Below are 21,859 nucleotides of genomic sequence, written 5' to 3' on the forward strand. Positions count from 1 at the left end.
TTCTACCCTGTAGTGGTTTTAGATGGTCAGAAGTGTCCTTTTCTATAAAAACAGAAAACCATGAAAGCAGTGGTTTTCTAGATTAAAGCTTGATCAAATATGTGGTTTTGGAATTTGAGCGAAGGTTGAGAGAGCAGGAAAAAACTGAGGGATGTAGACGGTCCGAGTTTACACCAGTTCCAAACCACTTTACAAATCCCAGCAACAGAGAAAAAAAAAAACAGCTGAAGAGGAGCTAGAATTGTCAGTTTGGTGTGTGTGCAGACGTGCACAGCTGTTTGTTTTTAAGCCCAGTATGGAGGATCCCAGCAGTGGAAGCATTAGTGCAGCACACCTGCATGGATGAGACTGTGGTTTGTTTGTGTTTTACTCACATCGTTTGGAATGAGGAGCTCCTGAGATGTGGTTTGAGAGTTGGCTTCTACCCCTCCTAAGAAACACAAACACAAAAACACACACATTATGCAATAAGCTGTAGGATTCATTACATTTATTATCATTAAACTCAAAACGCAATAAAACAGAATGTTGGAATTTAACACAAACACATGGAGCAGCTGTTGACACTGACGGTGTATTCACACCTACTTCGTTTGGTTCGTTTAAAACAGACTAGAGTTTGTTTCCCCAGGAAGTCCAGACGTTTTTTTAGGTGTGAATTCAAACATGCGAACTCTGATTCAAATCAAACCAGCGGACCCAGACCACCCAGAAGAGGTGGTCTGGGTCCGCTTCCAAACGGACTCTGGGCCGGTTCACTTCTGCTGTGAATAGAACCGACCTCGAACCGAACCAAACCAAGGAACCGTGAGCCTTTTTGTGCTTGACGAGCCACCGTAGCCTCTGGAAGTAGCCGAGGTTTACGGGTGGGCAGAGCGAACAGCAGCAGACATGAGCTGTGGACAGACGAGGACCAATGAGGACACGGAATGTGCCGTTGACATTTGGTCAGATGACCACATTACGAAACTGGCTCTGAATCAGCTGTTCTTGACAGTTAACATTATTTTCGTAAATTTGTGTCTGAAAAAATAGAACACATATTTCAAAAATGATAACTGTATGTACGATCTCCACATCTGTTTTCATCAACACCGGCCATCTCTGATTGACCCCGCCCCTGACTTTTCTGTCCAATGCCAGCGCAGTTCGTCACATGCGTGCTTCTGTTTATGTATTTTGGTCCAAGAGCAAAAAGTGGAATGAGAATGAGATCTGACCCAAATGAAAAAAATGAAGTCCACATTTGATCTGAATCAAATAAGCGGACCAAAGGACTGTTCAGGTGTGAACAGACCCTGACACACAAGTGGAACTAGAATAAACTCTGAGCTTCAGAAGTTTGTGTTTTTTATTGAATATTCTGGATAAGAGGCTGTCATTTCTTATCTGACAGGACTGTGAGGAAAAACAAAAAGGAAAAGAGGACAAACTACAAGTACATTGTGTGTTTATTCCAATGGGATGTCATGAATTGCATACAAATAACACGCCAATTACAAGTGGCATGTTATTTGTACACATTATAAGCTTTCAACATATATTTATGCCACATGAAATAGCACGCCATTAGCATGATCAGCGGCTAGTGCGATTAGCAGTTATGGTCATGGTTAGGGTTAGCAGTTCGCGCAGTTATGGTCATGGTTAGATTTAGGGTTAACGATTCACGTGATTAGAGGCTAGTGTGATTAGTGGGTAGGGTAAGGGTTAGCAATTAACGCATTTAGCAGCTAGCGCATTGACACAACATCAAATGGCGTCAAATCATATGCGAAAGGATGAAAATGCATACGTATAACACACCAAATGCAATAAACTGGCATCACATACAATGTGATTTCATGTGATCAGTCTGGTTTATTCATATAACACAAATTCCAAAAACACTGGTATGCTACAGTGAATGTAAATAAAAAAGAATGATCTTTATATTTCATAAACCTATATTGTATTGACAACAGGAAACAGAACTCATGTTCATATTTGATGGCAGTGACATGTCTCCAAAAACAACAGACTGGAAAAGGAAGTGGAAGTCACAGAAACAGCTGGAGGAACAGTTAGCATGTGTTTTCTTATGTTCTATTGTGAAAAAAAACATGGGTTTTTACAGTTTACCAAACATTAGCTTCTGTTTTTAATTCAGATTTTACTTGGTGTCCAAACTGTTTTATAAGTGGAATTGGATTTAAAGCAGTCGGATTCCGATCAAACTGTTGTGATAGATGATGTTCATCTGTTTTGGTTCATTTACAATAAACTGGTTGAAGAAACCACACAGATGAGGAAGAATCTGTAAATCCTACATTCTTTGGAAAATGTAAGTTGCTTTTGATAAGTTGTAAATAACTGAAGGTTAAACAGAAACAGTAGCCAAAGACACATGTGCAGTTAAATAAATGAACAGATGCCAGTGTATTATTACTGTTTCAAACCAGAACATGTTGAAACTTTGACTCAGTCTGCACACACAGCTCCTGTTTTTAACTCTAAACTCATCAGCCATAACCTGCCTAACCCTCTGCCACGCTGGGATCTTCCAAAAATCAGACTTTTCTTTCTTTCTTTTTTTTTTTTGTATTAAATTCCCTCTTAATGCTTCTACAGATGGAGTTTCCTTGCTGAGCTGTGCTGGATGTCACCATCAATTAGAGAAAACAACAGGAACAAACCTACAGGAAACTGAAACCACACACATGGATTCAACTCAAACACATCCAGTCTATACATATATATATATAAACAAACAAACTGCTCCAGTCTATATACCCCCCCCAAAAAAACCCCAAAAACAAACAAAAAAAAAACAGCTCCAGTCGCACACATTCTGAAGCTACAATTGGAAATCACCAGAATAAGAGCAGTGCATTCTGATCCTCCTTTCTGAGCTCAGGTGTTCTTGGAGAACTTCTGATGTACATATACAGGTAAAAGAATTGTGTCCTTTCTGTGTTTCTGTAAATCAGGGCTGTCCAACTCATTTTGGTTCAGGGGCCATATTCAGCCCAATTTGATCTCAAGTGGGCCAGACCTGTAAAATAATGACTTAATAACTTACTAGTGCCATTGTACCATAGCATGATCAGTAGAAGTAGTCTGCCACCACTATCCATTTGTGAAGTACCATTTAATCCTGCATTGCACAGGTAGTAATTAGAGCCAACATGTGAGGCATGAAGGGAAGAGCATGTATGTGTTTGTCCTGTCCAGCAGGATTAAATTCATCCAGCGGTAGTGAACTGCAGCCTTCACATGTTAGCATCATCTGCTAACAGTAGAAATGTCATGAACAACAGCAGAACCTCTTCTGAAAATGGAGTATAGCGGCAGGGATGAAGAATTCAAAGTAGACAGAGGCTGAAATCTCCCAGCATACCTCACAACATTTGAATACGGACATAAAATTGTGCCTAGTAGATAGTCAGGTAATGTTGGTATTCATTTGGTGAGTTTGGTGCAGATGGGGCCTGTGAAGGCTGAGGAACACCGTACAAACGCCCTCCTGTGCTGGAACAGCGATGGGACACAGAACCTGTATTATATAGTAGGATGGATTATGACAAATCCAAGTTTTTTATTTTGTTTTAGTACCAAAAAACCCCAATTAAATTATGAAAATATTTACATTTTACAAAAAAGATGTGAATAACCTGAAAAAAAAGAAAAAAAGCCACAGATATTTCATTTGAAAAATTAGTGCAATTTTAACAATATTCTGCCTGGACCTATTATTTATACATGTGCATTTACACACAGTGTTCCATAAACATTTAGGAACAGGCAGAAATTGTTAAAACTGCACATTTCAGGTTGTTCATCTTCGTTTTAATTTATGTATTTATTTGCGTTTTATTGTGAAAGAATAGTTTTGTAAATGTAAATATTTTCACAGTGTAACGTTATTTTTTTCACTGAAATTTTTTCCACATAATTTTTTAAAAGAAAATTTGTAGTTGTTATTATTTATGGCAGTGGTTTCCAACCTTTTTTTTTTACTCCTGACCCCATTTTAACATCATAAATTTCTGTCGACCCCATACATTTAAAACTGAGACATTTTTTTTTTTTACTAAAATTAATTTGTTTTTGATCATGTCATAGTTTGCTATAACATGTTGCAAATAAACGTTAATTTTACACAACATTTAGGTTATATAATGTAAATTTTTATTAGTAAGTTTTAATTTTTTTTTTAAATTTTTTTTATCAATTCTATAAATTTCAGGCGATCCCATTTGAATTTTAGGCGACCCTATGTGGGGTCCAGACCCTAAGGTTTAAAACGCTGCATTAACTGCTCCCAGTGCCCTTTTTCAGTTGTGTGGTCCAGTCTGTTCTTTGCACCACAAACATCTGAAACCAGTGTTGAAGGGGTTAAATGGAAATGAGGAGGACAGAGGGTTTTATTTAGAGGTTCACCTGGGGTGGAGATCCACCAGCAGCACCAACGTTTGCACTGGAGTAATGGCGATCCTTTTACAGGGAAACCCTGACACTTGAAGCCTTTCATGCACAGTGGTCAGCAGAGCGGACAGCTCTTCTCTGTATATTTATGGGTTTTGACGTTTTAGTTGCCAACACAGTGGACGCTTGTACATGATCCCATACACTGTCACCTATTGGCCAGTCATGGGAAGTGCTTTTTTTTTTTTTTTACTCATAACCAAGATGGCTGACAGGAAGTCACAAATGCTGAACATCCCAGGAATTTCTTGTAAATCCTTCTATATCAGGACACCCCTGAAGGTAGGAAAAATGAATTAATATCAGTGTTAAAAATTCCAGATATTTATTTTATATTGGAAGAAATTTGCAATTAATCATGTCCACTAAATTAACACCATGCATCACTGGCTGTATTTCAACTGCAATTCATACCATTAGTGAAACTTTAGTGTTCTTGTTAAATCGATTGATTTGCAGTAACATGTTTTAGTGTAAATCAATTGCTAATTGTTCTTAGAGTGTAATTAACTTTTTTTTTTTTGCATAATATCACCATTAAGTGAGTAACACATAGTATTAGAATATGTTAAAATGCGAGAAAACATCAGATTAGCAGCATTAAAAAAGTTTAACTGCATAGTCTTCCCACAGTAGATCATTTACTGATGTTGTTAAATACACATTTCTTTGCTTCAAAAGTTAAAAGTATGGAGGATATTTTGTAATGCCATGAAAAATAGGTTCATAAATAAAATATTAAAATTGCAATCACATTGTTTTTACATGCCTAAAGAGGAATACAAACATTCCGGAAAAAAGTCTTGACTAAGGTTCTCATAATTCATGCATGAAAGGGTTAGTACGTTTTTATTTATTTATTTTTTTGTCTTTTTTTTTAAATCAATTATGAGAAATTTCAGGCAACCCCATTTGAATTCCAGACCCCAAGGTTGAAAAACACTGATTTATGGGTTGATTGTGTTGTTCTTTTGACTGTAGATCCCACTGGTCTGTATGTGGAACCTGAACCTAAAGGATTTGGACCACCTGGACTGTTCAGGTTCAGTTTTGCACTTCATCCTGCAGGGCCGGACTGGAACCTTTGGCGGGGGGGGGGGCAGATTAGGTTCCCAGGCTGCATGTTTGACACCTGTGTTTCTCTAAATCCACAGTCCCTGGTAAGTGTGTACTGGGACTGTGTGTGTTCTGTTCAAGTGTGTGTCTATGAACGTCCACTGTTGACTTTTAGACCTGACACACAATGGACTCATCCGTCATTCACATCCCTGCAGGATCTTTTCCTCCTCTTTTACTTTTCTACGGTGCAATGGTGGCTAACATTTATGTGAAAAATGACCTGACAGCGTCTCCATGTGTGTAACATTTCCAAACTGTGAGCATGACTGACTACCACAGGCCAAATCTGACAGGTCCATTTACATCCACAGAAGCCGTCAGAGGTCCGTCTGAGCTGATAATTAAACAGGATTAAGTGTTTAGTCAAAGGACTTTTAAAGAGTGGAATGGCATTTTAGTTTTCTACCACACTATTTAGTTAGTTTACTTTGATTTGTAGCACACAAACTCATCAGAGAAAAAGAACCATACTACGACGATGTATTAGAGCCACATAAGAAAATAAACATGACTCACTATGAGAATAAAGTCGTACTTTTATGACATTAAAGTCATAATATTTTGAAAATTCAACAGAGTTTCCTGTTTTACAGCGAAGGCAACAAACGAAGCAGCAGCTTTCCCTTCTGTTGGACTCAAAAACTTTGAGTATCATCCTCAGAGTTTGTTCAGAAACAACAGACCCTCTCTGTATAGTTCTCTGGTGTTTCCACAGATAGTCCTGCAGATGAACACTTCATCAGTTTGTCCTCCACTAAAGAGGACATTTGATACAAATCAGTTCAGTTCTTACTGGGATAGGCTCAGTATTTAGCCTTTGTGTCTAACCCCCAGATGAAAGGAGAACTGCACTAAATGTTCACAGTTCTTCATTAGTCCATGAGTAGCTACAACTTCTCATTATATTATGACTTTATTCTCGAAATATAATGACTTTATTCTCGTTAAATAACAACTTTATTCTTGTAGTGACAGGCGTTTTTTTTTCTTATGTGGCCCTAATATGCCGTCGCACCGTATAACATAGTCGAACTAAATGTTTTGGTGCTCGAAAAGGAGTGGGAACAAATATGACTGATGTCAGTGTTGTTCAAAGTGGGGGTCTGGACACCACATGGGGTCGCCTGGAATTCAGTTGGGGTTACCTGAAATTTACAGTAATTGACTTAAAAAAAAAAAAAAAATAGCTGATAAAAAAATATATGGTGAGTTGACAGAGACAATCCCAATCCATACAGCTGCATAAAAAAGTCTTCTCCCACCCCTGGTTTTCTTTAGTTTGTCGTTCACTTTAATTCCTGATCCAACTACAGGTCCATTAGTTTGGACAAATATAATGAAACCAACACAAACAGGTCATAGTAGTTTAGTTTCACAGCTGATATCTATCCATTGAACATGTTTTCTGAATAAAAACCCACATCCCTTCAGTTCTTCCATCAGTATCTGTGTCATTGTTCTGATAAAAACAGTGCTTTGATTCATTCCATGTTTTCTGTTGTGTCTGTTTTAGTCACATGACACACACAAGAGTTAGAACTGGAGTACACAACCAGGGTTTTTCATCACTTTGGATGGAATAAGAATTTGTGCAATAATCTACACCTGGATTTACTGCCTCCATCCACAATAATAGACATTATATAGACTAAATGTCCTCGAACATTAACCTGGATTTGAAACAGAGGAGAGAAAACTATTACAGGAGCAAAAACTAATGAATTTTAGCAAAAAAAAAAAAAAAAAAAAGGTCTGGGGTCGACAGAAATGTGTGACGTTAAAATGGGGTCACGAGACATAAAAGGTTGGAACCACTTACTTATAGACTCCACCCCCTTTTAACAAACTAATAATTAAATTAATTCTGCTTCCTTTGCTTTGTTAACACACTTTTTTTTTTGGTTACTTCAAGATTATTATTTTTTGCTTAACTCAATCAAAAAAAAAAAAAATCAAGATTTCAAGATAATTCAAGATTTTTTTGCTTAACTCAATCAAAAAAATCCAAGATTTCAAGATAATTCAAGATTTTTAGTTTACCTCAAAAAAAAATTCAAGATTTCAAGATAATTCAAGATTTTTTGACTTAAGCAAAAAAAAAAAAAAAAAAAAAAAAAAAACCTCTTCCAGTGGAACCAGTGTAAATGCTCTTGTTCAGATCAGTGTAAATCAGATTTTGCAGATCTACTGTCTCTAAATCAGTTCTTCTGTCTCAGTGTACAGTTCCTCTGGAGGTGATTCTGTCTGATTTTCAGTGGGATCAGATATTTGGAACAGAAATGAGACAAATACACTGGGTCACATTTAGATTTTTACACTCCAGACTAAAGCGTTCTCATTTGATTGACAGATTTCAGTGACTCATAAACACTCCTCCTGAAACTGGAGTGGTCCGTTTTAGCAGAAGGCTGAAGCAGAAGTGTTACAGTCAGTGTAAATAAATGCCTCTGTCAGTAACAGTAAATGTCCTGTTGAAGGGTCTTTGAACTCACCACGGAGCCCCCGTCAGTTCCATGCAGTTTACCTTGACCTCTGACCTCTGTAAAGTGGAGGCGGTGGTAACGTGAGCAGCTCCTCTTTAGGGTCGATAACAGACGCTCCATCACTAAATATAAATAATTAATAACCCACATATAACATGCTAATGTTTCAGATTTTATATTTCCATTTCCTGTTTAATGCAGTTATTCTAAGATGCATTCGTCTGTCCATCCGTCCGTCCATCTTTCTCAATGAGTAATCTGTCTGGAATCTAAATATGAAGGCGGGACTAACAGGCGCTGAGTAAACCAATCACAGATCAGACAGACTTTTGTCACAGAAACTGAAGAATACAGGGTGTGATTTTTAATTCAGTCCTCATTTTTGAATCAAACAGCTGACAACAGCTGGAAAAAGATGTATGGACTGGAACTGACTTTGACTCACGACAAAAAGAAGTTGATGTATAACACATTGTAAAACACCCGCCCCCCAGACTTGTGGTTGGTCCGGTATAAAGTAGATGGGCATATTTCACAGTGAATGGCCCGGTTCCAGCCTTTTTTCTCAGTATTATATTATTATTATATATTATATAGACTGAGTAAAGCAGATGGATGGACTTTCTAAGGGCTCACTTCTGCTCTACGTTAAAGACACAGATGAACATGGACAGTGTGTTCTATCCGTCTTCTGCGTACATAACATGAGCAATTCTGTCCGTTTTCCAGGAGCTTGTGAATACGAACCCAGACGGATGAACTGGAGCAGTACCACTGGGAACCACAGGGGGCAGAGTTGAGATCTGAACAGAATCATTTCCATCAACAGCAGAACCTTTCACAGAGCGACTGTGTGTGAGTGAAAAACTACCCCCATATTTATGACAAATGCCCTTCAGAATATGAACATGAGTTAAACCTCCTCTGTCGGCTCCATCACACTCACAGTTTGTCATGTCTTTTATGGATTGGGATTGTTTCTGTCAACTCAACATATATTTTTTATTTGTTTCTTTTTTATTTTTATCAATTACTAGAAATGTCAGTCGATCCCATTTGAATTCCAGGTGACCCCATGTGGGGTCCCGACCCCAAGGCTGGAAAACACTGGTTAAAGTCAGAAGACAAATTTCGGTGTGTGATGCATGTTTGCGTGTTTGAACCCCTACTGACAAAATAAAGATTCTATTCTAACATAACTACACTGTAAAAAAAAAAAAAAAACATAAAAAAACAGTAATAATCCTTCAGCTGGGGCGCCGAAAAAATACTGTTAAATAACGGAAAATAACCATCTCATAAAAATACGGTCATTTTCCATAATTTAAATACAGTTTTTTGCCCTAACTTTACATGAGATTTTGCATATTTTTTTTGACTTTTAAATGTTTAATAAAGAATATTTACATGTATTAAAACAATCCATTTCCCTATAAATACACATATAAATAATTTTCAATGAGACTCAGTTGTCCAATCCACTGATAAAAACTGTATTTGGACAGTTTATCAGTGCTTATACATGTTATACATTCACAAAAATACATTTATTCAACATTTTTGATGTGAAACCTCCTGTAATTACACAAGATATTTGTCAATTAACAAACAAGTCTGGTTCAACTGACAGAACAAATACTTCTGTTACCGTTAATTGGCAATAATTTTATCTGGTTTTATTATTTTTTCACAATATTAAACTTTAAATTAACAGTTTAATCTCATAAATAGAAAAGAAATATTTGTGAAATGATGATACATTTGTAAATGTATTTTAACTGTATTTTTCTGTGAATAAAGAAAAAAATTCTTTTAAAAAATGGAAATTTTTTGGTTATTCACAGTTACAGTTTTTTCATGTTATTTTACATTTGACATGTAAAATCACAGTCTGCTTTCGTCATTTCATTGTTATTTTCCTGTATCTTAAAAATACAGGAAAAGTCTGTCAAATAAACAGTGAAAATTCTGTTAAATTACAGATTTTTTATTTTTTTTTTTACAGTGTAACGAAGCAAAAGTGATCCTTCACATGCGTTCAAGGCCTGATTCCAGTTTCTATTCCTCTATTATTCAGCATATCTTGGATGAAATTGTCCACACTTCTAACCTGTATCCACTGGACCCCCCTCCACTGCTCTATGGGCCCCCTACAAATGCTGGGCCCCATGAATGTGTCAGGTTTACCCCCCCTTTAAGGCCCCCCAGTGTACGTAAAGCCAACCTTAATGAGCCTTAAAGCTGTGTGTAAATGCGATTGACAGCAGCTCCTGCATGTTCATCTGGATGATCCAAACCAAACCTATGAGACAGATTTCAGAGCTCAGATCTGTACACATAAAGTCTGTAATTCCACAGGTTTTTACCTTGTATGCACAAATAAATATTGACCCAAAGTTTCAGCGGAAATGTCGTCTGTAGTGACATGGCCAACAGGGATAAATAACAGGAGAGGTTTTGAAAAGAGAGCAGATAAATTCTCAGCACGTTGGATTAATTCATTTATGCAGCACACTGTTCAGTGTTTTTGATGTGGAGAATGATGAAACTCACAGAAATGACATGGGTTTTTATAGAAATGGAAATACAGATTCTTTTTATTTAAACTAAGTTGAGTGTGGGAAGACCTTTTTGTAGCTGCGGTGAATGTACCATTATTCTAGAATAGTGAGGTCACCGGGGTCCGACAACGATGTAGCCTCTGACGTAAAACATTATACTCTGAGGTTAAAGGTCAATCATCTGGAAATTAAAGGAGCTTTATGTAGGATTTCTAGTTACAAATATAGAACTTAATGATAACCTCAAATGATTAGTAATATAGAGCTCTGTTACATCAAAGATGCCAATGTACGTGAATATATTAATAGTAAGTATCCGAGTGATTTATGTGATCATCTTTGCTAAGTTCACTGTTTATTGATCTACAGTTCAGTCTAAACTGTGACAGTTCTGACCTTATTTGGACGATTTCAGACAGATCTTTGACCCTTAAGGCTCCACGGTCATGGCCCCGGGACTGAATCACATGACAGTCTCAACACGTCGTAGCATCAGAAGTCGGTCACATAGACCACTGGGGACAACTGCATTTGAAAGTGTGCACTAGAACCACTCTGCCACTTTTGATTTGAAGTTGATAAAACAAATACAACCAGAGATATGACGTTTTGAATCCGGATCAAACAAACATGATAAAAGTATGAAAATGAGGTGTGGGGGGATTAGATTTCTGACCAAATCTACGTCATTTTTTTCTCCTTTTCTAAAACAGAAAAAACTGGCTGAATCTGTGGATTCTAATCCACAGACTGCATTAGCATTACAGGTAAGAGTGAGGATGACCCCCACCTGAACCAGATGTAGAAACTGAGAGGGGGTGGGGTGAGAAAACAGGAGAAAACGCATAAAGATCTGCTTTGCAGTGACAGTGAAACTCCAGACTCTTTACTAATTCCTCTATAGCTGCATTTCCACTACATGGAACCGGTTCGACTCTGCTCGTCTCCCGTTGTTGTGCACCTCATTTCCTTTCCCCTACCTTCAGAAACTTATATTTGAGGGGGTACGACGTTTGTTGCCCGCACCGGAACCAGAACTGAGCCCAACGTTCACTCTGCTGCTACATTCACAAGTAGGGCATTAGTGACTCCAGATATTTTCAGATTGACTTATTTGTCAATAAAGTCAAAGTGGAGTCGACTTGTCGTATGATGACGTCATCACACTGACAGCGGAGGAACAACACAGACACAGAAGTTCAACAATGAACAACTGGTACTGACGTTCACTGGAACATGAACAATGTACAGGAAAGAGCAGAAGAAAAAACTAAGACACAAGCATCGACAGTTCTTCACAGACATTGAACCAAAACTAAACACAGACTAACACCTGGAATTATCTGTTAAATTTAACTGAACAACATAAAGTGGGAAAAAGTTAAGACAGCGGCAGAAAAGACACACAGCATGTTAAAGAAAAGAGTGCACTGTCTGAATGAACTAAATGAACAGAATCGTCCAAACCCACTGTGTCCACAGTGTTCTTCAGTCTTGGTGGTGCTTCCATGGTTCAGAACATTAGACCGCACTTTAAATAGATCACAGTCACTTTAGTTCCTACTCTGAGTCGTCTTCTTCCTTCAGTCTTGGCCTTACACTAGTGATGCACAGGTGTTTTTTTTTTTTTTTTAACCCGCTTTGTGGAATTCTTTGACCTGCCCCGCAAATAAAGTGACATTTTTTGGACCCGCACCAACCCGACCCAGGTCCGCTGATCCACACATCACTACTGCTCACTGCGCTGCATGTTTTCATGTATAAAAATGAGAGTATCCACATGAGCTGAATGAAGGCTAGTGCACTGTCGAATGATGGAAGGAGAGAGAGAGGAACACACGACTAGTCGACTCCAACAAAGGAACGTCGACTTGTGCCACAGACGTTGACGCATCGACAAACCGACTTTTCAGTTCATGCCCTAGTGTAAAAAAATGAAATGAGTCCATTCTTCAGTTTGTAGAAACATGGCAGTGACTGTGTGAGTGTGATCTGCTGTGACTTCCTCCTGCTGTTGGAGGTTTGCTGTATTAATACTACATAGAACCCATTGAATCTAACACTGATGCATGTGAGCATGTCCGTACCTGACAGAACCTGCGATGCTGATTGGCTGATGGGGGCCAGGCCCTGCTGCTGCATCGACAACTGGTGGAGCTTCGCCAACTGACACACAACAGGAACAATAAACAGTAAACACCTCAGATCATGACCTTCAAATAGAGAATATCAAAAACTGTGAAAGCTTTAGGGCGGGGTCAAGGGCGTGGTCCCAGATGGACCGCCCACCACTGTTTGACTGATAACTGTTGAACCAGACCAGTTTCACACAAACATTCCACAGACTTATAAAGGTCTAAAACCATCTGAAACAGACTCAAAGGACAACATTTAGTTTAAATATTTTTAAATAAAAATATCTAAAACTACTGCGTCACAGATGGACCTAAAAATTAACGTCTATTTTTTTTTCCTCAAATGTTAATGTCCTCCTCAGACCTTAACCTTCCCTTGACTCGGCCCTGTAATCCTTTCTTACCTCTGAATGTGGAATGCCGTAGTGGCTTTGTACTGCGTACGTCTGAAACACAAACAAAAGACAGGAGATAAAAACGTTAATAAAGTCCATTTCTATGCCATTGCAAGTGTCATTTTTATTCCGATAAGTCAAATCCGTTGTTTCAGGCTTTGAGATTTTGATATAGATCCAGGGAGCATCTAAGCGCAGTGGTTGGACCAACATTTGTTTGACATCTGGATAATTGTTGATGCCTTTAAATCAGTTTGGTTTTGCCTGATCTTTGTGTCTTTAGAACAGAATCAGGATGTCTTCTAGCACACAGGCCTCAGAGGACTGACTGTAGACCAGGGTTCTGAAACTCCTGTTCTTTCAGGTTCCACATTCAGTCTGATTTGATCTGCAGTGGACTGAACCAGTAAAATAAGAACAGAAGAACCTAGAAATAATGACAACTGACAATTTATGTCTATGTTTTAGTGCAAAAAACCATTACATTATGAAAATACTTACTTTTATAAACTATCCAAACAAAAAAAGATGTGAATAACCTGAAAAAAATGAGATTTCTTAAGAAAAATAAGTGGAATTTTATCACTATTCTGCCTCCACTTCTCATTTGTCCTTGTGCATTATGGATCAGATCTACAAAGACACACTGTCAGACCTGATAAAATGAGTTTACTTTAAAAATTTGAGTAAACCGGTTGCCTTAAAAAATGTCAGTAATGAGTAATGAAAACTTGAGTGTATTAAACTGAAATGCTTGATTTGAATGGAATTACTATTTTCAGTCCAACACACCAAATGCCAAGTTAATTTGACTAAAAGTTTGTTGCAATGTCAGTTGTTTTGCATAATCATTAACTTAATATTATCAGTTCATTGGACTCAATTCCAAGTTGATTTAAATTAAAATCTTTTGCAATATAAAGTGCTTTGTATACTTATTTAAAAGATTTACATAGAACAAAACCAGTCCCATGTGATCAGTAAATGCATGGTTGTTCCTGTGGCTGGGACTCCTGCAGCAGCTGGACAAAAATACAAACACAAAAAGGCCAAGAAACACTGACATGCACACATTCAGTCCAAATGAACACTAACAGCACAACCCACTGAACCCTGCACAGAAAAACGACACATTTACAACTACAGCAACAATACCCACAATGCACTGCACAGATACAAAGGTGTGGTCGGGACTAAAACTGAGGGACTTAAATCCATTCAGCTGAAACTGTTTTTGTACTTTCAACTACGTCTACAAATGAGTAGAATAGACTGAACATTTTATGGGAATGGAATCAAACTGAAACCAATGAAGTCCATTGGAATTAAAGTATTTTAGTGAATACAAAGTCTGGGCTTACAGTGCACTAAACACTGAGGAACAGGCAGAAAAAAGTTCAAATTGGGCTGAATTTTCTTTTGACATTTGAGGTTGTTCATATTTGTTCAAATTATTCATATTTTATTTTTACAGGACAGTTTGTAAATGTAAATATTTTCATAATTTAATGTTATTTTTTGCACTTTCACTCTAAAAATGATTGATGGGGTCAGTGAGTTAAGCTTAAAATCCAGAGCTTTCTCTGCTTAAAAAATTCAGTTTGTTACATGGACACATTTAAATCAGTTGATAAGTTATTTTATTAAGTTAGTCTAAATGAAAAACAAGGAAAACAGTCTTAACTTAATAACATGTTCATTTTGAACAGACATCTCTGTCTTTAACTTAACATATTAGTATATTAAGTTAGTACAACTTAAACATTTTCTGAGCTTCCTGTAAAAGCTGAGTACAAATCTGTCATCATAGACAAAATGTAATATTATTTTTTCCATCAAACCCAGTAGTAAATCTGCAGTCCTTCTTTTGTGTGGGTTCTTCTGCTGTTATTATTTGACAGTAGATCAGATTGGTCTGGATGTGGAACCCACACTAAAATGAGTTCCACAGCCTGGACTGTGGAATTTATACACTTTGGAAATTCATCCCAGGGGTCGGACTGGAACCTTTTGGGGGGGGGGGGGGCATGTTTGACAGCCCTGGTGTGGGACAACTTTCACTGCGCGGTCTCTAATGCACAGTCCATCCTCCTGTTAAAGTATCTGTATTTATCTGTGGAAGATCAGAATGGAAGGAGTTTTTAGAAGGCGTCCCCATGTGGGGTCCTGACCCCACCGTTGAACACCACTGCTCTAAATGTTCTAATTGACCTCCTCAGCCTTCACATCTGTGTGTAATTCAGCGTCAATGACAGTTGGTGGAGCCAACATCTATGATAATGACCCCCCCCAACTCCAACCCATTCATATATAAGAAATGAAGAATCCCACAGTCTCATCAATATTCATGTGTTTCTGTATTTAGAATGGATCAGGGAGGCACTGGTGAGCAACAAACAACCAGTGGGTGTTCCGTCACGGTGTGGTACCGTTACAACTGTAGCATCATCTACATCTGTGTGACGCAGCCTCACAGAGCTAGTTAACTAAAGCTGGTTTTAAATGACTTTGAAAAAGAATCGTATACTTTTAGGTGTTTACATATTTGCGCTCCTGCATCTAATTAGTTTTCTGAAAGATTGGCTTTTATATTTATTTATTTATTTGTGTGTGTGTGTGTGTGTGTGTGTGTTTGCCCTTTTCTGACTCATTTTCCACTAATAGATTTCTTCTTTGGCTCTTTGTCATTCACTCAGATGGACTTAGTGTCTGCCAGCTTTCACGTGTCATCACAACTCATTTCCAGCTGATAATATCGATGAGAAATCCTGCAGCTATCGTCTAATAAAGATTAATTTGAAATCCCACAAATGGCAACAACTGCAGATGAAGGTGTCAACAGAACCTCCAGTCTGAACCCCATGAACCCACATAAATTCTCCTCATGACCCCCCTCCTGTCCCCCCTTGTTTGTTTGTCTGTCTCTTACCAAGATAACTCAAAAAGTTATGGAAGGATTTGGATGAAATTTTCAGTAAATGTTCATACTGGCACAAAGAACAAATGATTCAATTTTGGTGGTGATGGGGGGGGGGTCTGATCCAGAGGTGTTTGTGTCAGACTGCAGTGGAAGCTCATCTGCCCCTAAAATGACTCCCATTAAATGCTCAAATCTGTTCAGTTGTTTTCATTTCATTGACTCCAAATGTGTTGGAACACGTTCATCTCTCAGACCAGTTGGTTCAGAATCAGTTTGATCCCAGATCAGTGGACTGGATGTTGTTCACTTCTCCTCCATTCCCGTGTCTGTGTTTTCTCATTCCATCTCTGCTCAGTGCATTTGTTCGTAGACGCTCAGCGTCCATGCACTTCAATGGGACTGAGTGGAACTGCTTTAAAACCACTACAAACTGGACCAGCACTGGACACATGACACCCTGTCGTCCCGCCCCCGGACACTGGGCGTCTCCGGGGGTGGAGCTCGGCCGAGCCAGACGCCGAGCTTCTGCGCGCCGTTCGGAGGACGGGTCCGAAGGCTGAACCCTGTTTGATTGACAGCTGTTTTCAGATCTGCTCCTTCACTGACACAGTTCAGTTTAACTCTTTAAGTGCCAGACAGTTAAGGGGCTAATAAGCCTTAAAAGTGCCACAGAATTTGGCCGTGTTTCAGTATTTCGCGTCGTTTTTATAATATTTGAAGAATCCTGCAGGAAACCGCTCGGTAACATCCGACCGATTGCTGATTAGATCCAAAACGCACCGGACGCAGCCGATTCATTATTGATAGTAATTTGCATAATTTATAATAATAATAATAATAATAATAATAATAATAATAATAATAATAATAATAATAATAATAATAATCTTTATTTATATAGCACTTTTCATACATTAAAAACTGTAGCACAAAGTGCTTTACATATCAGTTTAAAAATCAGTACCGCCCCCCACCCACACCCACCCGCACACACACACACACATACATGCAAACCCACAAGCTCACACATACTTAAGAAGACTGACTGAGCACAGGTAGACCAGAACAAAAATGTACAAGTAAAAGTAAAACATCAGTTTAGGAGGCGCTGTCTCAGGGAGCCGTCCGCACCAGGAGGCAGCCGCCGACCCCGGCGACCAGGCACCAGCAACACAGCCCCGCATCCCAACTAGTGGGAGAGGGCCAACTGGGACCCCCACCCACCAGAAAGGAGCGGACCCCAGTGAGAGAAGGCGCCACAGCCCCCAGAGTCCACAGCCGCCCCCCGGCATGGAGGGCTCCCTCTGATGAAACACCGGAGAATAAGAAACATTAAAAAGATATAACAATATTATTCGGTCGCGTGACCTCAAATTCCCGTCTGCTTGGTCTCAAAAGGGGGACACAGAAAGAACGTCATCGAAATGTGAGAAAGAAATGGGGGTGGATGGTTTGTTTGTACACAAATATGGCGTGTTCTCCAAAGCCGATCTGATCGGCCCGTAGCACTTTACAGATTGTTTTCGTAAAGCCGATTTAATCGGCCCATGGCACTGAAAGTGTTAATACCGTCACACATTCTGCTGGGAAATCACAGAAACCAAATGAACTGTTCATTTACTGACCTGGAAATACACAAAAACACAAATCACAAGGAATGGAGGGCTGAATTTATGTTTAAATAACTGGACAGTTTTTTGGATGTAAGCTGACAATGAGCTTCCCCTGTCTGAAAGACCAGCAGCCGCCACTGGTCTGATCTGCCTTGGTGGAGGTCTGCGCTCTCCAGTACTTTTCTAGTTATTTCCCATTTTCCCTCCCACATGTATTATTTCTGCTCTGCTCCTCTTTTTTGTTCCTTTTCTTTCTTTATTAAAATGTCTGCGTCTCTTATTTCTATAACTTTGACGCTGGTTCAACCGTTGGAGGTGAATCTGTGATCTGTTTCATCCACACTGAAGGTTCTCAGGGGGTGACGTTAACAGAGGCGATGGGTTTTTTATTATTATTATTATTATTTATTCTTTTTTTTTTTTTTCTTTCTACAAAATGTCTTGCCTTAACCAAACTGGACATAAAAGCCTTGGTCCTTACAATATTTTAGCTGAAAGATAAAAAGATCAGCTTGTGCTTTCCTGATCCATCTAAAGCTCCGTTGTCTTCCTGACCAAAGGTACTAGGATGTTTTTATCAGCTCAAGTATGCACAAACTAAAGACACAGATGAAAAAGCATTTAGTGAAGCATTGGCCAGCAGCAAACTGGGATGTTCTGGACTAACTTCCCATCAGAATACAGAACCAGGATGGTAGATAACACTGGGTTATATTCCAAACTACAGCCTAGAACTGTTTGAACTCCCTTCCTACACTGTCAGACCAGATGAGTGGAGTTTACTTTGAAAATGTGAGGAAACCGGTTGCCTTAAAAAATGTCAGTAATGAGTACTGAAAACTGGAGTGTATTAAAGTGAAATGCTTGATTTGAATGGAATTACTATTTTCAATCCAACACACTAAATGACAAGTTAATTTAACTTTAAATTTGTTGCAATGTCAGTTGTTTTGTATAAACATTAACTTAATATCATCAGTTCATTGGACTCAATTCTAAGTTGATTTAAGCTAAAATCTTTTGCAATATAAATTTCTTTGCATAATTTTTAAACTTAATATATTGTAGTGTGGATGGAAGTTACACCGGAAGTTAGTTTAATGTAATTTACCAGTACAGGAGGTACTTATAATTTGGCAAGGCATACAGATTAATGTTAAACCAGACCAGTCCTATGTGATCAGTAAATGCATGGTTGTTCCTGTGGCTGGGACTCCTGCTGCAGCTGGACAAAAATACAAACCCAAACCCAAAAAGGCCAAAAACACTGACATGCACACATTCAGTCCAAATGAACACTAACAGCACAACCCACTGAAGCCCTGCACAGAAAAACAACACATTTACAACATGAACAATACCCACAATGCACTGCACAGAGAAAAAAAAAAACTGAGTAAAACTAAAACTAAAACTGAGGGATTTAAATCCATTCAACTGAAACTGTTTCATACTTTCAACTCTGTCTACAAATGAGTAGAATATACTGAACATTTTATAGGAATGGAATCAAACTGAAATCATTGAAGTCCATTGGAATTAAAGTATTTTAGTAAATACAAAGTCTGGGCTTACAGTGTGCTCGGACAACACATTTTTACAAATGTTACTCATGAAATTCAAATATTCAATAATTGACGTGTGTGTGACAGGTCAAAGTTCAACCTAATGACAGGGAAGCTGTGCTGTGTGGTGTTTAATTCAAGGAGCAGCGATGTGGACTGAACAGAACAGGTTCAGTCCAGGACAAAGTGATCAGACTAATGTTAGTACAGAGGCCAAATCCCATCAGGAGACACAACTGGAGGATTCCTTTAACCCATGAACACCCACACACACTTCTCAGTCAGCTCCCAAATGCACTTTTATCTATATTTAACTTTTTTAACTGATTTATCCCTGTTTATTCTAATACTGTCCTCTGTATTTTGCATTTCTTTCTATGTAAATCCTGTACCTTCTTGCATTTAATTCACTGATCATGTAGACATTTATGAAAAATCAGAGTAAATTCAAAAGCTTTCATATTAGAAACAGAAAAAACTGAAGAAAAACTGACTTTTTTTTTCTTTTAGCAACAATATCATGAACTGAACATAACCCCAGTGTGTCCAACCACTGTCACTGATCCAACTGCATGGGTTTGACTGGAGAGTCAATGTTGGAAAAGATGATGGTGTTTCCATGGTAACTACGGAGCCTCTGAACGTCCAAATATGGTCATATCTGATGACCATGAAAGATGAAGAACTGTATTTGACACCAATTATTGACATTTATTGAAAGGATTAATGGATCAACAGGAATTAAACAGTTCAGATCAGCAGGTGGCTGGGTCTTTAAGGGTTCAAACTATGCATGTTCACTTCATTTATTAAATTCTCTTCACCACATGTCAGGTACTTCACTTTTTCTAAACAAGCTGTCGACCTATGACCTGTCCACTCTTCCAGAGCAGGTTTGAAGAAACAGCTGGAGAGTGCAGTGTGACTTCCTGGTGTATTTATCAGCCTGTTCCCATCACAGACACTCTGTGTGTTTGTGTGTTTGCCCTTTGGTCCTTCCACCTCTGTGTGCTTTCCTTTTATCATCCTCCTGTATTCTGGGTCCTGTCGTGCACATGCCTTCCCACTTTAACCCGGCACTAACAACTCTAATATTAGCTGGAGGTGACACACATCCGACTGCACATCAGCCCCATGGTTCGTAAAGAATAAAGTCAGGACACACTAAATGACACTGTCTGACTCCACACTGATGACTTTAACTGCATTATTGACACGATGCTGCAGTCAAATGTGTCAACAGTGTCACATGATGGCACTAAGCTTTAGGAATGCACATGTGAAGTCCTTAAATGAAGCAGCGGCGCCTCTATAAACTGACAGGACATAAAGTGTGGGTGTGGGTTCAACGCCTGGTCAGAGGACACTCCCACAGTCACTGAGCTCAGACCTTCAGTTACTGATGACCTCTGACCTTCAGTCATTGATGGGCTCGTCTACACACTCTGAACCGGCCTTGACACTAAAGCTGTTTGCACTGGGACATTTACACAGCACTGTCGACTGTTCACTGAGACAACAGAAGGAAGCAGTCCAATCAATTTAAGATAATTCATGTTTTTTCTGCTTAATTCAAGCTAAAGAAATTGAAGATTTCAACATAATTCAAGATTTTTTTTGCTTAATTCAAGCAATAAAACTCTTCCAGTGGAACCAGTGTAAATGCTCTTGTTCAGATTAGTATAAATCAGATTTTCCAGAACTATTGTCTCTAAATCAGTTCTTCTATGTCAGTGTACAGTTCCTCTGGAGGTGATTCTGTCTGATTTGGAGTGTGATCAGATATTTGGAACAGAAATGAGACAAATATACTTGGTCACATTTAGATTTTTTACAGTGTTAGGGTCCAAATACATAAATAAATGAACCCCAGACTAATAAAAGTGGGTTTGGTATGAGTATTATTAGTCTGAGGTTTAGCAGAATGCATGACATTTGCCTGTGTATTTATTTATTTTTTTTGCCTGTGTATTTATTTATTTTTTTGCCTGTGTATTTTTTTTTTGCCTGTGTATTTTTTTTTTTTTTTTCGCCTGTGTAGTCTTCTCCTTTACATATAAATCTAACCTACAGATGGACCTGTTGGTGACTTTACTTTTTCTTCCTTCACTCATATAAACCCTTCCTTCCTTCCTTCCCTCTTACAGATGCCTCTCTCTGAGCTGAAGTGTGAAAAGCTTCAGACTTCCTTTGACTGAGCGGACTTCAGTATTTTTGTGTTTTGTTTTCATTCATCATGTCAGTCACTCCTTCTTTCTCCTCTTCTGTTCCTTTTTCACTCCTCTTTCTCAATAATATTTTCTTTTCTATGTCCTACCCTCCTTCCTCTTTCTTCCTCGGTGTTTTTTTTTTTTTCCTGACTCCAGGGCCTCTCTGTCTTTACTCAGCCTTGGTCCCTTCATGTCATTTGGCTTTTCATGTGTAAAGGACCAGTGGGATTTACTGTGTGTGTGTGTGCAGAGGTGTTCATCTGGGATCCTTGACCACCAGGACCATCTGCTCTTACTGTGGTGGGATGTGAATTCTAATGCAATAACAGAGTGATTGGACATTTACAGCAGGTCCTCTGGTTCTGCCCTTCACTCAGGGGATGTGCTTTTA

The 21,859-nt window shown here is 38.6% G+C and overlaps 1 protein-coding gene across 1 annotated transcript in view; it reads right to left on the minus strand.

Annotated features, from left to right (window-relative positions):
* The window catches only part of LOC115416035 (poly(rC)-binding protein 2-like), a 243,395-nt gene that overhangs the window by 25,941 nt on the left and 195,595 nt on the right, over window positions 1-21,859 (minus strand). Inside the window, exons 11-13 of the mRNA XM_030129736.1 lie at window positions 13,170-13,211; window positions 12,718-12,796; window positions 375-430 (exon numbers count right to left, since the gene is read on the minus strand). Coding sequence (XP_029985596.1) covers window positions 375-430; window positions 12,718-12,796; window positions 13,170-13,211 — 177 coding nt within the window. The remainder of the gene's footprint in view (window positions 1-374; window positions 431-12,717; window positions 12,797-13,169; window positions 13,212-21,859) is intronic.

The sequence above is a fragment of the Sphaeramia orbicularis genome, unplaced genomic scaffold (genome assembly GCF_902148855.1).
Source record: "Sphaeramia orbicularis unplaced genomic scaffold, fSphaOr1.1, whole genome shotgun sequence".
Taxonomy (NCBI): domain Eukaryota; kingdom Metazoa; phylum Chordata; class Actinopteri; order Kurtiformes; family Apogonidae; genus Sphaeramia; species Sphaeramia orbicularis.